Raw genomic sequence first — 18,249 nt, 5'->3', positions numbered from 1 at the left:
AGTGAAAGGAGAAACATGTTCTAGAGCTAAGCTGATTTTTCTTTTTTTTTTTTCCCCACGTATGGCTTCAGGTAGGTCATTCTTTTATCCAGATTCTCTTCATAAATAGCTCTGCATGAGGCTATGATGTTGTCACTCATATTATTTTAAAAATGCCTGTTTGTAAGTAACTTTTCTGCTCGGTGTGTCTCTATTGGGGATGGTAGCTATACAATTTGCACTTCAAGGCAAAATACCCCTGTACCCTGAAATGGAGAAAAATCAAAGTTGCCAGTGAAGTGAAAGTTCAAAAGATGTTCACGTGTGTCAAGATGACACTATTGAAACTAACTGTTTCACCAAGGAAACTGTTTAATAAACTATTAAAGCATTACAATAAGCCCATGTTTCAACAAGTTTGATTTTTTTTGTCTTAATTTTGATAGCAATGATCTTGAAGGTAGTTTGGTGGTAGGGTGTGTGTGTTGTGTGTTTTTGCTTTTTTTTTTAAATTGGGTTAGCGTTTTGGAATGGACTTGTAAATTGCTTATTAAATTTTCAAAACTTCAGCTGAACAAAGCTTCTGCACGATTTCTTCTTGGAGATCTTGTAATATTATTTCTTTTCTAGCAGTGCTTTGTATATCTGTGATGTGTTATATCTATAAGCTACTTTCTGAGAACTCGTTAAATAATGATTATTTCAGCTCATTTTGGACACTCCTATGGAGAGATACAATTAAAGAAACAAGGTCAATTTGCGTAGAATTTGTTCTGTTTACTCCTTCCTTTCTTAACTCTGAAGGGAGCAACTGTGTGTTTCTCTGTTTCTCCTAGAATGACAAATGATGCTGTAAAGATGGGTACTGTACCATATCAGTTCACATGGGAAAAGTTTCTTTATAGCTGTACAGCTAAGGAGGAAATAACTATACCTTTAAAAGATGGCTTTCTGTTTGTACAATGATAAATACTCGTGCAGGATGCTGGGAAGTGTGTGGTGTATACTCATCCTCAGCGTCTCTTTTCAATAAGTTCCTGTTAACCATTTCTTTTAATGTTTTGGGGTGGAGCAGTATGATCTATGTGGTCATTATTTAAAAATCAAATGTATGATATCTTGGTTTTTCAGTATCATGGGGGTCTTGAGCAACAAATGCGGCTTCCAGCTCCAGTATCAGATGATTTTCTGTGTGTGGCTGCTGGCATTTAGCCCTCAGATGTGTGAATATCTCCGTCGGTATAATATTGTTCCAGTGCTGTCGGATATTCTTCAGGAATCTGTTAAAGAGAAAGTAACTAGAATCATCCTTGCAGCATTTCGGGTAAGTGTCTGTTGGTGAAAATTGCTCTGTGGTTCTTTCAATGAGTACATCTCTGTTGCTGATGCACAGCTGTTTCTGCTAGATCTTATCAGTATCCTGGATTGAAAGCTTAGTTCTCCATCTCTTTTTTTGAGCTGAATTTTGCTACATGCATTAGATGTGCTATTACAGGTAAGAGGTGCCTGCTGTTCGATGTATTCCTAAAATAAGGTGGACTGAAAAAAACTGTGTTAACATGGGCACTAATGATTTCCCTTCCTTAGTTCAAGATTCCTTTTTTCTACTGGTACTAGTGTGTAACACCAGAGTTACTAATACCAGATACATTTTGCTTTAATTAAAAAATATTCTTTTATACACTTATCTTTTTGTCCAACTGACTGACATGCAAATTATTTTTATCTACTATTTTGGACTATTTTCCAAAATGTTTTCTTGGTAGCTCTGTCAAGATGAATGAGGATATTTGTATAAGAGTTATTAGTTGCCTTATTGTGTCCCTGTTACCCGACCATCACTGATCCTGTTTAAGATAATTTGGAATTACTAAGCACAGAGGCTTGATGTTTTCATTGTGGAAGCACAGATTTGTGTTCATGGGTGCTGATTGTCCCTGTGCACATAGTTTCACATATGTGCTTGTCAAGTGTCTTGTATGTGACACAGGAGGGCTGTAGCAACTTGTAATCCTGTTTTACAACAGGACTCATTTACTGAATAGGAGATGTAGGTTCTGGAAACTATTTGTTTTCCTGGGTACTAATTGTGTTCCAGTAGGAGGTGTTTCAGGTAACTTTGGGTGTGGAGAGGGGACTTGTTGCTTATTGATAGCAATAACGAGCTGTGCGAAGGCCCTTACTCTGTGACTTAAATGGTCTCTGTAGCCAAAAGCATTTGCTACTTTGAAAAGTTTCTGGATAAGGTAGAACATAAGAATATACTATTTATCCTGTTGAAGGAGGTCAGTGGCCTGAGGTATTTAGTAGGGGCTCTTCTTACTGCGTAGACCTCTGTAGGTGTTCTAGTGTTCTTTAGGATCTTAATGTTAAGATTAAGCAGGGATGTACAGCTTGGAGACAAAAAAAAGAGGTTGAAGGGCTCAGCAGTTTATATTCAACTTCTTCCAATTATGAAGTCATAAAAAGTAGGAGAAATAATTGCTAGTTCTTAGATTTAGTGTGTTTTTCAAAAGGAGAAAAAAATGAAGCTGAGTTCTTTTAATAAAGGCTAAGAAAGAATAAGATGGTTCTATTACAGGCTTTGGGGAAATTAATTTAGCTGTGTTCTTTCTCCAACATTAAAGACTAGTGTTGGCATGAAAATTAGGTTATAAACTGGCAGCCAGGAAATAAGAGATTAGAAATTAAACATCAGAGCTGTGAGTTCTGAAGCAAAACTAAAATAGGTAACAGAGGCAAAATAGCCCTTTTCCTCTGTGAGAGGCCACAGTATCAGTTTGTGGAAAAAATAATAATAGATGAAATGCATAAAGGACCAGGCTTGATAATTCCCTAAATCATCACTGCTGCCTGTGCATTACTGAAGGTATGCAATCAGTCTTGGCAGCTTGCATACGTCTTCTCTGCTACCCAATATCTCCTAATTTGACCTGTTTCACCTCTTTGGCAAGTTTGTTGTTCGAAGTGTGTAATTGTAATGTAATTTTTCTGTAAAGCAACAGATATTAGGTACTTCTGTCTACTTTGAATCAATTACTTTCTCTCTTTACCTACTAAAATGTTTTACTAATTTTTTCATACTTTTATTGTCCTTCATGTCTTGTTCTTACTTTAACTCGTTTTGTACCTTAGGAGTTCTGTATCACTGAATAGTTCAGTGATCCATTCTATTTAGTCATGTGTTCCTGTTTGTATTTTTCCTAACATAACCTTTCAATTTCACTATAAAAACCATGAATATCTCACTATGGTATGAGATAAGCAATATTTGTATCAGCTTCCACGTCTGCCTATAGTTCTCTTAACTGGGAGTTCTTTGGAAACTTTATCTACCCGCTCTTTGAACTTGTTGAATTTCGTCCTTTACGATTCATTATTTGTTCTTTTGTTCTCATTAGCACTTTTAACTCCAAGCAATTTAGCATCACTTTCTGTAAATTACCTTTTTCTTCTCAGTGCTCTTACTGAAATAGAAATGCTTTTTTCACATTAAAGTCAATTATATTAAAAAGCAGTAATATGACTTATTTTCAATATGCAAGTTGTAACTTCTCTTTGCGGTGTTCTGCCTTACTAACTAATGTGAAGTCTGATATGTTAGAAACCTTAAATGTAATGGTTCTTTAACATGAATGAGAGTGTTGCAGTCAAATTCCTTCTATATGGTTTCATTGCTTCTGATAGATGCTAAGGCTTATTTATATGAACACATGTTCTATTAAGGACTCTTGTGTTTTATATGGAATTCATGTTTTCAGCTTTATGAAAAAGGTCAGGTGACTAGTTCTGATTGAATAACATAATTTAAAGCTGATTAAATTGACTAGAAATGTAATGAAAAAATGACATTGGAACTTGTCTATTACATTTCACGCTTGTATTTCCAGCCTTACCAGCAAGCTTCTATTTGAATAAAAATCTCTAGCTGGAATACTCCCAAGTTCAAAAGAAGCTGATCTAATCCAGATGGTAACTCTTGAGTTGGAAAGATGATTTCAGGTGGTGTTCTTGTTTTATTTTTTTAAAAACTTCTGTGGTTTATGCTGTTGCTGCACAGAAAGCTAAAATGATAGTCCCAGATAAAAGTAGTTGTTTGTGGCAGAGACTCAGGGATTTGGGATATAAGCCAGCCATTTTCCTTTGAATAGCCTTTGCATACAGCCTGATTTGATGTGGAAAATGATCAAAGCAGGTGAATTAATACTTTCTAATATTGAAGGCAGCATACTATCTAGGAGTAAAAATGTTTAAGTGACCTAAACTTGTATGCAGTGGTGGTTGTGCTTTTCAGCACATATGGCTGCATTACTTCTACCTTGCAAGGCAGGGCCACTTTTTTTTAAGTTCCTCTTCATCTGCTGGTATGACAGGTATGGATACTCCTCCTGTGTAGTAAGGCCAGTCCTGGGCAATTTATGCTACTAAATGTAAGTGTAAAGCAGCCACTGTGTGGTAGACTCATACTTCCGAGAGGCTATTTCAGGAAGTGGTTAATTCTGTCACTAAACTGAGAAGTGCCAGTAAGAGTTCCTTAACAATACCGCTTGGTTTTGAAATAGTCTGTCAAAACTAACATAATAAATAAAATTTTATTTCCCTAGAATTTGTTAGAGAAATCTACTGAGAGAGAAACTCGCCAAGAATATGCTCTTGCCATGATTCAGTGCAAAGTTTTAAAGCAGCTAGAGAATTTGGATCAGCAGAAATATGACGATGAAGACATAAGTGAAGATATCAAATTTCTACTGGACAAGCTTGGTGAGAGTGTGCAAGACCTTAGGTATGCTTTGCAGTGTGAACTTTTAAAAAATGCCATTATACAAACATTGGTAAAACCTTTTTTCTTTTTCTAAGGGTAAATAATATACGGAATTATGATAAGTAAATGATAGCTGATAAGGTAAAATGTACAGAGATGCTGGTTGTATATACAAGGTTTCTGTTCTGAGTGAGTATTTACAAGCTGAATAGAAAATAAATTGTCACTTTGGATATGTGATCTTCAGAACTGATGAATTACTAAAGGACTTCAGAGGGAGCTTATAGAAGTTCCAGCCTAAGATGAAGACTACCTGATAGGATACGTTTTGCTGTCCAGCTTAACTCAAGTTTTTGCTAGAGTTTATGTTGTTCTTGCTCTTGTGTGTAAATTGAACTGCATATTGTAGTTCATGTCAAAGATTTAATTGGATGAAAGGCAAGGACTGTGATCCTTGGTTGGAGAACTATAAACCCAGGAAACGGGCAAAATGGCCAATTAAATTCCTAAATGCCATGGTTGTATGTCTTGGGGTTTTCTTCTTTTTTTTCTTCGGGAATTGTGTTTTGGAGTGAATGGAGGGGTATGTTTGAAAACAAATTTTTCTCTTGCCTTTCATGCCTTTCCCTATTTTTAAAGCGTTGAACTGTGAGACAAAGAACAGTTCTTGTGCTCTGCAGAGAGCTGACTTCCAAATGTGTCGTAGCAAGTTGTGCTCCAGCTTTGTCATTCTAGGGACAGGGACAGGCTTGGGCATGCTGTTCAAACTCTGTTCATAGGAGCTTAGCCAGTATTTCATTTAAAACTTAAATGTTGCAGCTCCTTTGATGAATATAGTTCTGAGCTCAAGTCCGGAAGGCTGGAGTGGAGTCCTGTACACAAGTCTGAGAAGTTTTGGCGGGAGAATGCTGTAAGACTAAATGAAAAGAATTATGAACTGCTCAAGTAAGTTTTCAAGTCTTGAATCATATAATTCTTTAATATTTTCTGTGTTTAACTGAACCCGTAACTAATACAGGTTTTACATTTCGACACAAAATAATGTTTAGAATGAAAACAAGTCGGAACATCTTGCTATTTTTGGAATGCATGATCCTTGCTCATGTATGGTCTATTTTGTTTAAAAGCAGAATTGTTTATTTGCTCTTACTGGTCAAAATGTATTGATGATGAGAGAGGGAATATCTCTAGCTCAACTTGAATGAAAATTTGTGCAGTTGACCCTTTTAATGCTTTCACATGAAAACCAGCTATACTAATTGTAATTTAAAACATTTATACCATACCTTAGTCTTAGTTTTGTGTTGTGTGGTGGTGTTGATCTGAGTAATGAACTCCTTTCTTAATACTTGGAGGTTGAAAGTTGTGGTACTGTTCCAGAGAAAATCCAAGTTGCTGCAATACGTTGCAGTCTGTCTGTTTTGTTTTGGGACTGTGTTTGGTGTTAAGTAGGTTGTTAGCTGGAGTGCAGCTGAAGCTCATCTTTCCTTTTGGAGTCAAGGACTTACTTGCTGGCTTCTGAAAGTATGTCCTGAAAAGATGTCTGGGTCTGAAATAGCTTGTAGGAGCTCTTAGTTATTTAACTGCGTTGTCATTAACTGATAATACGTGGTGTTCTTCATGTTCAGTATTTGCTAATATGTGCTAGACCTAACAGAAATCAGGAGGTTGAGTGGAGCATGTGAGATGTTGGAAGGCATGACAAGAGCAACCCGAGCCTGAGCTTTATGTGCATTTCAGTCTGCCCTGAAACCTCATCAAAACCAGTCTGATAAATTTTTCCCTGAAGGCATATAGCGAAGTATGGAACATTATACACTTAATTTTAGGTGCTGCCACGTGCAACATGAAGTTGATGTTGAGGCTTAGTATTTCCTGTAGCATTTACAATGTCTTGCTGTATTAATTTCTCCTGGTTTTGGGACCATTAGGTAAATTTATTGTGCTTGTGCTGCCACAAAGACACTGATCTACAAAAGTTACTTTAAAACAATAAACCAAAACAACAACAACCACCAAAAAAAATGCCCACAAACAACAAGCTACATAATTTTATTTTCCTTTTTCTGCCAGCTTACTTGTTTTCTAACTGTAATATACTTAAGCTTACTGTTGAATTTGCTTTTTGTTTCCACTGCCTTCTACCATTATTGACTTTTTAAGCAAGTGATGCTGGACTTATCTCATTCAACAATATTATATGGATCTTCAGTGTCTTCTGATAAGAGTTATGGTTCAAGTTTCTGTGCCTACTTCTTGTCCCTAGTATGAGTTCTTTTGAAATGAGAACTGCTTCATCTTTCTGGCCTCAAGGGAGGCAATGGCTGTGGTAATTTAATTTTACCAGAATGTTATTTTTTTAATTCTGGATGGATTTTTAACCTACCTATTTCAACTCATTCCTAACTTTCCGTGATTAGAGCACATTTGTCATCTCACTAAGTACAAATGAATCTAATTTTTCAATGATCTGTATGTTTAACCTTTTAAACCGATTATTAGTGCCTAACCTTCATATCTGTCTTTTCCTACCCCCTGCTTCATTGCTAGCTAGACAACAGTGTTACTGGTAGCTGCTTTCCACTAACACTGATTTAACTAAATTCAAAAATGCAGACAATATTAAGAGTTGAGAAACTGTTTTCTTATTCTTACAGCCCTCTATTTTTGTTCATGCTAACAAAATAACTAATATATGAAAGTAGAGCCAATGACAAGGTATAGCTTTCATCATCCCAGTTTTTGAATTAGGGCAGAACTGCTTTTTAGACCACACCAGTTGAGTAAACGAGTGATATTTTTCAGATTAAGTTGACAGTCTTGAACTGAGAGAACTTCACAATTGCACAGACCAAAGAACTTGATGTTCTGCTTTGTTCTCAATGGCTAGGGTGCCTTTTTAATTTTTAAATGACCCCATATAACAGTGTTCTGCATAAAATTCTGCCCCTTTTGTCTCACCTTGAGCAAGGTTACTGCTGGAAGGTGAGGGGAGGAACAGCTGGTAGACAGCAGACTTGTCACAGCCCCTTGCTGTGTCACAGGCAATGTGGCCTTATTGCTTTCTGCATCTATAGTCCAGGATCCTGAGCGCAGGAGCTGGGAACAGCATCCAAGCATGGCCGGGGTCTGTTTTATAACAAAAGCATCTGTTGGCCTTGTGTAGCCTTTGTGTTTGTGTCCCACCCCGGTCCCAGTCTATAAATATTTATATGTTTGGTTAGTACTGCTTATCTTGATCACAAATTTGTTGGTCTTGAAGCCAATGTGTTTTAAAAAAAAAAGACATTTTGAAAACATAGGTATTTGTAGATGCAGCTCACTAAACTCATTGTAGTGATTGCTTTTAATAATTAGGGCAGAATCTCCATTGTTTTAAGTGCAACTGCATGTTTGGAAAAAGTTGTATTCTAGCTTTCCTATTTATGTGGCTTGTAAAGCATTTTTATACTTGCAGGCTTTGTTGTTTCAAGTTATCTGATTTAAAAACAAACCAATGAACCAAAAAGCCAACAAAGAAAACCCCAAACAAACAAAAAAACCCATGGCCTAAACCTGTGTTTGTTTTTTTTTTTTTTTTTTCCAAATCCTTTTCTAGAATCCTGACAAAACTTCTGGAGGTTTCCGATGACCCTCAAGTGCTTGCTGTAGCTGCTCATGATGTGGGAGAATATGTACGACACTATCCCCGTGGGAAACGGTGAGAAAAATGCCAGTATGCTGTTATTCAAGAGACTAGCTAGAGTGTATACTTTGCCTGTGGCCTTTTTGCTTATTTGTATTAGAATATGCTACATAGGGGTTGCAAGTTATGCTAAAGTTTAGTTCACTGCGAAGATGAAAAAACAAACCCAGATCAGATGAAAAAATACAAACTCTGTTTTTGACTGAATATATTTCAGTATCTCTTAACAGTGAAGGGAACCTCTGTCTAAAGAAGTCTTGAATAAGTTGTTTAGACTAAAGCAGAAGACATGCACCAGATGAGACTAGGAGAGCTACCAAGAATTTAATCATCATATTGTTTTCATCCTCTGTTATAACTATTGGACTATAATTATTTGACTTACAGTAGGGATGGCCTATTTCGGCAATGTTTAAGTCTGTTGTCACTAAAGACTACTGACGCAAGGTCTTTCTTACAAACAACTGCTATAGTAGTTTCAGTGATGTTAACACAGATTCAGTTATCAATCTTCTATTTTAGCATGTTTTCTTTTAGCTACACGAATAGACATTTTGGTGAAAATGTTAATGTTATTGTAAACCTGAGTTCCTGTCAAAATATACAGACAGACATTGCTATATTTTCTTGCTTTATTTTGTTTTAAAAACCTAAGAGCAAAGATGTTTGTTTGAATAATTGCATCTCTGAGGTAAAGAGACCACTGGAGCACAAAGGGGCCTTTGGTTTTTGCAGGAATCGTGCTCATTAGTCACCCATAGGGACATGTGACTTAATTTTGGTAACAAAGCAGTGGTCTGTTTCTGGTTTCTGCATAGGCTTTAATGGTGAAGATGAGAATGGTCCTCTAGGCTTGTTGGGAACTTTGTGAACACTTCTTGTGCAGGCTACTGTCTTGACGGTAGTAGAATCATAAACAACAGACTAAAACTTCATGCCATATATATGCTAGAAAAATGTGTTCACTTTAGAAAGAATCACAGCCCTTGTAGTCTTGTAAGCAACTTGAACTGAATATATTTTTGGATTATTGGAACAAACGAACTGTTTTCCAGGCCCACTAAGATAAAGGTCAGAGGTGTTCTGTGTGTACTGCTTGTACTGAGCAATGCTGTGTGTTTGCTGACTAGCTCCTGTGTCTTCCGAAAGAGATTTATGACAACTGGTATTTGGAGGGGAGGCAAGATATCCTCTGAAATGGCAATTCATTCTGCTGCCTGCAAGCGCCAAAACTGAAGGGTTTCACACTGGTTGCTCCTGCTTTGAGCTACCCCTTGTCTGAAATTATTTTGTTAGGCATTTGCCATAATCTTTAAACAGCTTGCACACGTCTGCTCAAGTGTGGCATATGCTTGGGCTGGTATGGCCATGCAGTTGCTGGACCAAAGCTCTGAAGCTGGATGAGTGGATAAACAGGACCTGTATCTCTCTCTGGAACTGGGAAAAGGTACTGCTGGTGGGACCACAACTCTGCTCAGCTCTCAGGCTGTTAAACCTATTCAGAAATGCGCTAGCCTTCAGAAGGAGTGGTCATCAGCAAGTAACGAGTGTCCTGGATAATATTCTAACCCACATTCTTATGTCAAATTCTAATACTTTAGCCGCTTTCTGCTTATGGACTTGGTGTGTTTAGCTTTTTGTTCTGATGGACAAACTAAAAGGCTGCAATCTCTTTCTTTTAAAGAATTTCCTTTGTAAACCAGGGTATTCTTAGTATGACTTGGACAATTTAAGGACTAAAAGCTTGAAATAGCTAAGGACCGTGTCTCAGTCCCCCCGTTAATAGTCCATTTCTTACCAGGTTGTTTTTTTATATATAGCTGTTTACTGCTCCCACGCCTGGTTGGCATTTCACGCTCTCATTGTATGGCTCACTTTGAGAACGGATGCCTTTTGTTGGTTTAGAGGAATAAGAGAATTCAAATGTCTTAAATGTTTTTGTTTAAGTGTTTATCCTCAGCTCTTGGTGGGATTGTCCTTCAGCCTTCAAAGACTGCACAACCTAAAACTTCTTGAGCTTACCTGCTGTTCAAAGCAGAGGCCTAGGGTTACAGTTCTGGCTAATCTTTCCCTTTGTCTGACCAAAGATGTTTGTTAAACTAAATAATACATTTTTGTTTGGCTGTTCTCTAGTATTGTCAGCTTAACTGATTCTAACTTACCTTTAAAATTGCACATTTTGGACCAAATTATTAAGGCAATAGCACTGTGGGCTTCTAATGAGGCTCACCAACATGTATTTTCTGGCCATATAACAGCAGAAATAAAGTCACTGAAAATAAATGCAGACCAAACATCAGCCTCCAGCACAGCTCCCATGTGGTCCAAGGGTTACTGCTATGTAACATCAACACTTTCAATCACCTGAATGCCAGGAACATGTGTTTCATTATGCATGTGCGAGAGATTGACACCTAGAACTATTCTCTTCCTTAGCTCATGATTCAGAAACAGTTTAATTGCAGTCCCTTTTTCACCTTGGTCTGCTTCAGATATGTAGTGTCGATTTTATATGAATATTTTCTGCTATAGCAGTCTAAACTGCTCTTGTTTGTCTTCATTTTGTTTCCTCTTTCTCCCTTTAAATGTGTCATGTTAACATCCGGCTTTTCAGCATCCAGAAATTTGAATTGCCACTATCTTGGCTTAGTGTACTGTTATAAGGAACAGTCCCTGCAGAAGATGTGCACATATTGTAACTAGCCCACTGGGCTCTATTACTGCTGTAAAGTAAGCAAAAGTTGAGGAGAGGGAAAACAGGACTAAAAATAGTGTTTTGAGCAGGTTTGGAACTTGAAGGAATGGAATTTGCGGTGAACCTTCCTCACAGTTTCTTACCTTTTGGTCTGAAACACATGGCTGGAAGTGATTTGTACCTGTGGGCACTGTTATGCAGGAATGGTAATGTTGTTCGTTGAGTCTTTGTATTCTCAGACATCACTTCAGTGACGTGCTGTCATCTGAAACATTCCATTTCCATTCGTGATGATAGGATTTTAACTTCTCATTTTGATTCTTGTGTGCTCCTAATGTAAGGGAGCTTTGGAGTTTAATGCCTTTTTTTTTTACCTCTTTCGAGTTCCTGAAAATTCAGTGTTTTAAGTCAGTCCTGTAATGAGGAAAAAATTGTTTGCATTTCATAGTCTTGTCTTTGTGTGCACTGGATTTATATTTAACTCATGATTAAAAATGTGAGGCAGCCTAAGGCAGGCATAAAGGTTCTTTTGAATCTGTTACATTATTAATAACTTGAATTCTTGGCAAGGATTTTCCAGCTTAAAACAATTGAACTTTTCTGAATGCATTCCTTTTGTATGAAACATCCTTAAATGTTTTAATAGTGTTGGGAAATAGTATCCCCTGTAGTCTCCAGGATGGTTTTGTCTGATTTATAAAATGAAATGAGAAATTCTTTTTCGTCTCCGCTCTATGTCTTTATACTGTTCTGCAGTGTACAAAATCATGCGTTGTGTAGCAGTAATGCATTAATTTGGCCATGAAAAGAACAGTAATAAAAGCGGACAGCTAATGCAAGCTTAGAATGGCAGGAGAGCTTTGGGTTAAGCATAATAATGCAAATGATATCCTCTTCACAGGATGTCTTAACTACTTAGTGACCTGTGAGAGAACTGATGTAAAAAGCCGTATGCAAGTCAGTGAGCGATCAGTTTATATATTCCTTGCAAACTGTCTCCAAACTTTCTTTGTTATGACAGACTAAAGTGTTGCATGTAGAGAGTCATCTGGATGGTGATGCTTTTTCAGGTTCTAAGTGTGTTGCGTTCCAGTTTTTTAAAGAAATGATATATTTGTGGCATGCGATACAAGGTTTCATCAGTATTTCATGTGGGATTTGGTATAGCTATTAAAAAACTATGTCTGACTACTGTGGTGAAGTTAGTAATGAAAGATGCAGCTCAAAACATCATTTTTCTGGAAATGGTAACTTAGCAGCCAGTTCTGCATCTTGTACAAGATTAGTTGTGGCTCTAGTACCGTTTGAATGGCAAAAAGCTCTATGATGAGTACCAGGTGGCTGGTTTAATAGGTGTTAGTGTGATTACAAGCATTTTTTTCTGGATTAGGCAATGCTGGACTGTACTGGGGCTTTGTTCTTGCAAAGAAATTGAATGACTTATCATCAGTTTATGGAGGGGAGGGCACTACCTCCTCCTAAATAATAATCGATAGCTCTGCACCCTGCCAACCATCTCAAGCCAATATTGAGTTCTTTAGCAAGCTGAGTAAAGTAAGTAATGTTCTCTGAAATGTGCTCCTTCCTTGATTGTTGTTTATTTCAAAATTTATTGAAGTAGTGGGTAACAAACAGAGGAGTCCAGTACAAAAACTTTCTGATGTTGTGAATTATTAAAAAAAAAAAAAGAAAATCGGTAGTACGAGAGATCTGCGTATGCAACATATTAAATAAGATTTATATGTAAGGAAAGAAATACTTCTAATGAAATGAATATTATGTGTCTTAACCTCTTAATGCCTTGAACATGAAGTGGATGGATAGGACAGCTACCCAGAAGCTGAAGTCATGTCAAAAAAACTGCTCCCCTCCTCTCTTTCAGAGTGATTGAACAACTTGGTGGTAAACAGCTGGTAATGAACCACATGCATCATGAAGACCAACAAGTTCGTTATAATGCGCTGCTGGCTGTGCAGAAGCTGATGGTTCACAACTGGTATGTGAAGATTATTTAACATATTACTAATAGTAAGAAATATTGGGCTGTGGAGAGAGGATTCAAGACAGTAGATTTCTTTAAGGGGTGAATAACATTTTTATGTGGTAAGACTGCAGCTGTTAAATGACAGAGCAATATGATGCTGATGTGTAAGATCTTGGCTAGGTTTTTTTTTGTATATTTTCGTTGCAGTTGAATTGAGTAGCTTCACCTTACATGACTGAATGTCACACAAGTAATTCACTCAAACGATATCTTTGAAGTTATTTATGCTAAAGTCTTCAAAATGTTGAGGATGTGTGTAGGTATTTTAGCAAGTTTACTTTATCTCAGCTGAAAGAATCAGCAGCTTGATCTAGTTGTAGGAGTTGCTGTTTCAAGTGCTTAATTGGCCGATGCTTTGCAAATTGCATGCCTGACCATTCTTTTCACTGTTGTTCTTTGCTCTAGTACTTTCCCCCACTCTACACTGTTATTTTTCTGTTGCCCTTTTAAAGGGTCTAAGTACAATTTTTCTTCAGCTCCTGGAGCAGCAGAAGCTTGTGGGCTGGTTGATTAGATGAAGTTGAAAGTCACTCGCTAGTATCTCTTTCATCAGTTGCCGAGATTAGCATTTGAAATGAGGGGGGTTTTTTTGGTGTTTCTTAACTAGTTCTCTAACTATTCCTCTAAAAAAGCTCCAAAAATCCTGAAGTCCCGGCATGTTCTGCCACAGAACTTGCTGGCGGATGATGCTGCCTTTCCTGCAGAGCACAGAACTTTTACAGTGAAACACTGAAGGGCTGAAGTTCTGAAAAACTTCAGTGTTCATGTAACAACTTTGTATAACTTGCCAAACTAATTAGGTATGCTAAGCATAAAACAGGGAGAGTTAAAAATACTAATTAGGAGTTCTTAATCTGATTATTAATTATGAGTTCATATTTCCAATTTGGCATTGCCTTGAAGATAAAATGCAACAGTACATCTGAGTACATTGGAACATAGATGTTGAGATACAAACAACTAATTTCATTTTGAACTTAAAACAACCCTTTATGTCTGAAAAGCTTGGTGCTTGGCAGTACATCAAACTTGTTATTTTTTTTATGTCTGACAGAACGTGATCTTTTAAAAAGGTTGAGCAGTGATGATTCTAACAGTGTGAAAGTCGTAGAGGAGCAAGGGTCTATCAAGTACATTCTTCCATGTTCTTTAAGTAGAAGACAGGCTGTTGTCCCCCCTCCCTGCAGTGTATCTTCTGTAAAACAAAACTAGTTTTCCCCCTTTTCTTCTGAAGAATATGGGTTTTAACTTTTGTGCATGTTATAATACTATTTTTATGCTGCTTCCTCCCTCTCTTGTGCTGTGGGAACCATCTATAGCAGAGGAAAAACTTACACATTTAAATAACCTTCTAGGACAAATCCAGATTTACCATTCTCCACCTCTGAGGAGGACTTTGGTAAATAATGTGGAATTTCTGAGTGTATGGAGATGGAGACTAAATGTGTGGTTATGTAAAACCTAATTTTGGGGCAGTATTGTATATTGTGCTCCACTCTGCTTTTCAGTTTGGTGATATGCTTTTTTTTCTCACTATGCTGTTCTGATGTATTTGAAGCATTCTGAGTTTTATAAACCAGCTAAATAGAGATCAGAGTGTGGAAGGATTAGCTACTGAATTTCCCTTCTGCAAGTAGGGGATGCATCCTTATTTTGTATGTGTTCTGATGTCTTGAAAATTTAGTAATAAAAATATAAAACTCTGGTCTTTCTCCAGTGCAAACCTCATGGGTAGTAAAAGTTCTCCTGGATGCCTAACTTGTCTTTTTCTCGTATTCATCTTAAGAATTCTATTTTTAAAAACATCACACCAGGTCATCTAGATTTGTCTTGGTTTTTTTTTAATGGCATGAACATTTCTGTGCCTACTTTTCATGGTTTGTGAACCTTTAGACTTGAGATTGAGAGAGATTGCAGTTACATCTGGTTCCAGTTCTTCAGAGGTGTCAATAAAAGGGATCTGTTTAAGTTAGTGCCATCTTCAGATTCATATTGTCATTTCTATAGAGAATATACTCTTGTTTAATTCTTATTGGAACAAGTTTCTGGGACACATTGTCCTTGGCTTGTGTTTGCCAAAGTGGAGTTTCCCCCTGGAATGGATATCGGGTAGCTTGAGATAATGAAATGACACATGGTTTGTGTCATATGTGGGAAGCTGGATCTCTCTTTGTATAGATCTGGCTTTTGATTTCAGGAACTCTTCTGTTTCATAGTTTGTGTGGGGAGAAGAGAAAGCAGAGTCCCCTGGCTGCTGCACAGTGCAGATCAAGCACCTGCTTATTTAGCTTTGCTTTCTCATAAGATGGATTACTCAGCAACTTCAGGGTTTTGCTTACCTCGCTCTTCAGAGCTGGGGAAACAACAATCATTTTTCCCCTTGGTTCCATGTGTTTTGGAATTCCCGTTATTTCACTCAAAACAATTTTTTTTCCTTGAATTTAATTGGCATGGAATAACTCTGCATTACTATCTGTGACATGCATGACAGAGGTAGCCAGGCTCTTCCCACATCTGGAGGCTGATGGAGAGAAGGATGAGAAAAGAAGAGTTTGTTCTGCCAGGCGGAGGCTCTGTGCAAGTGCCTGAAGCAGCAGAGTAAGGAAAACTTGTGGTACTTAAAGTGAGGAAGTGTCGTGGGGCAGCTGAAGTGGCATTCTGCTTGAAATGCAGCTCTATCATTAGTCTGCTAATAACTGAACTTGAAGACAATTAACTCCTAAGTAATTTGAATAGTTCATTGCAGGCTACTCAACAGGCTTTTCCTTAGGGGTTTTTAAATCGGGGGTAAATGGGAGGAAATCGGACTGTCAAGCATTATGTTTAATGGTGAAACTGAGTTGGCAAAAGCAGTAACTGCTGTCAGCTTTTCAGATGAGGTAAGTTGAGGTGAAATATTCCAGTTAAATTTGCTTGTTAAATGATCATGCACTTGATGAAGCAGGGAGCGGAGGTATCTTATTAGCATCACTTAATGTCTTCAAACGGTAATTATCCAGTATCTTAATCTCAATTGAACTAATTGTGTTAGTCGTGGCACCCCATGCTGATGATAAAAACCTGTTACTGGCAGATGAGGGAGTTTGGTATGACAATGATGGTGTGGATTTTCTTTGTGTATTCTGTTCAGTTTGTGCTGTAAGTATGTATGAGAAACATCATCTCCTTATTCCTTGCCTTTGCTGGTATTCAGAGGCAATACCCAACTTGACCATTTTAGTATTAAAAACTGATTTTGGCAGCCTAGTGCTGGTCAGAGCAATGTTTTTAATGATGTAGACATCAAAAGAATCAAATAATAAGTTCTAAACTGACAGCACCTACATATGTCACTTTAAAGAAACACAACATGTTAATCTGTACAGATGAAGGATGTGCCTTTCATGTGCTTCACAGCACAGCATTTTATTTACTTCAGGGATGGCACATTGTGACTCAAAGCACCTACAGTTAAAAGCCCAAGTTCCTTCCGTAAACAACAGAGAAGCAGATTATTTTTCACGTCAGTGCAGAGCCACTTCAATACCCAAATTTGAGCAGTGAGGATAATCTTCTGTCTCTAAGATTTGTGAACCTATGGTCTCCTGGCTTCATTCTAGCCTTCTTAAAATAAGAGCGAGGTGAAAGAGCTAGGTGTATTCTAGATGTTCTGTATTTAATGCGTAATTTATGACCTTACTGGTCATCTAGAACGTAGTGCATTTATTTCCACCAGTTGCTAGTCTTCTAGCTGGGTTAGGCCCAGGGAAGTTTGCTCATGATTCGTGTAGTAAGTGCAATTTATTACTTTTTTTCTTGCTCCGACAGCAACAGTGCTGTTGGGAGTTGGGCACCAGAGGTCAGAAATAAGAGATGGATGTTGTTACAACATCCAGTCCAGCTGAGATGTGCAGAGATGGATCACATGTACTCTTTGTTCATACAAATGTAAAGTAAAATGCAGTGGTTTAACCTCTATAGATCAGAAGTTCTTCAGTATTCATACAGGTGCTACTGAAACCATGGTGGATCTGACTGCAGACTCTTTTCCTCTGGCTGAGTCAGGGTAATGGCAGAACTCATAGCATTTGTTGGCATTTGCTCCCTTTGATGAAACTCCTGGTCTGTGTTGTCCCACCTCTCTGTGTACACCTTAGCAGTACGGTGCTGTTAGTGAGGGATTGCATCTCTTGCCTCTGGGTTCAGATGTGATGCCTCATCTCCCCAGGGTCCTCTCACCTGTGCAGGCCCTGAGCTCTAAACCTCCTTTAAACAGGCAGGCTTTTAGAATAAACTGCTATTCAATGAATTAATGTTGACATGGAGAGTAGGTTGGAGGATTCTAAACAATGGGAGTTGGGATGCATCGTTGCTGCATGATCAAGGATGGTATTGGAAGTGAAATTAATAAATGGCACACTGAATGAAGCAAGAAATTCAGATAAGCTTTGAATATGCAACAGACTCCTGCATGATTTTCAGAGTGCACATTCCAGACAAAATTACTTGCTTTCAGTCTTTTAAAATGACTAATTTGCAGAGAGATATTAAAAAAATCAAACTGCCTAGGATTTGCAATACGCTATATGTAGAAGCTGTTGTTCTTATAGCCTTAGCATGAAATATTCAGCATTTGTCTTTATTCTTCTTTGGTATAAAGTTTGTTTTCCAAAGATATATATCTCCTAAGATAGTGCCTGTACCATTCTTGCTTTCGGAAGCGGGAAGTGCAAGGTGTAATGATATTTAGTTGGCAGCCATGAAGTTTGCCTCCTTCCCCCCACCTTTTTTTTTTTTTTAATTTTTTTTTCTCCCCCATTCCAACACTCAGGCACGTGATGCTTCAATCTAGGAATCAATGCCTACATGATAATGCATCCGCTGTATTTATTTATCCTATTTCTTAGCCTTCATCCTCAATACAATTCCTTTTTAGTAGTTAACAGAAGTTAACTAACTGAAAAGTTTGAGAAGAGAGATTGTGTCCTTGATAAAAATCAATACTTTTCTTTTTTTTAGAGGACAGGTCATAGCTAGAATAAGACAGGCAAAAATCCAATTAGTTATAGGCACACTTGATATCTAGTATAAGTGCTTCATCTTTC

At 37.6% G+C, this 18,249-nt stretch overlaps 1 protein-coding gene across 1 annotated transcript in view; it reads left to right on the top strand.

Annotated features, from left to right (window-relative positions):
• ATP6V1H (ATPase H+ transporting V1 subunit H) overlaps nt 1-18,249 on the top strand; it is a 50,771-nt gene that overhangs the window by 22,791 nt on the left and 9,731 nt on the right. Inside the window, exons 9-13 of the mRNA XM_065628694.1 lie at nt 1,111-1,303; nt 4,584-4,762; nt 5,561-5,686; nt 8,340-8,441; nt 13,004-13,117. Coding sequence (XP_065484766.1) covers nt 1,111-1,303; nt 4,584-4,762; nt 5,561-5,686; nt 8,340-8,441; nt 13,004-13,117 — 714 coding nt within the window. The remainder of the gene's footprint in view (nt 1-1,110; nt 1,304-4,583; nt 4,763-5,560; nt 5,687-8,339; nt 8,442-13,003; nt 13,118-18,249) is intronic.

This window comes from Caloenas nicobarica, chromosome 2 (genome assembly GCF_036013445.1).
Source record: "Caloenas nicobarica isolate bCalNic1 chromosome 2, bCalNic1.hap1, whole genome shotgun sequence".
Lineage (NCBI taxonomy): Eukaryota > Metazoa > Chordata > Aves > Columbiformes > Columbidae > Caloenas > Caloenas nicobarica.
This window is presented reverse-complemented; position numbering and strand designations above follow the sequence as displayed.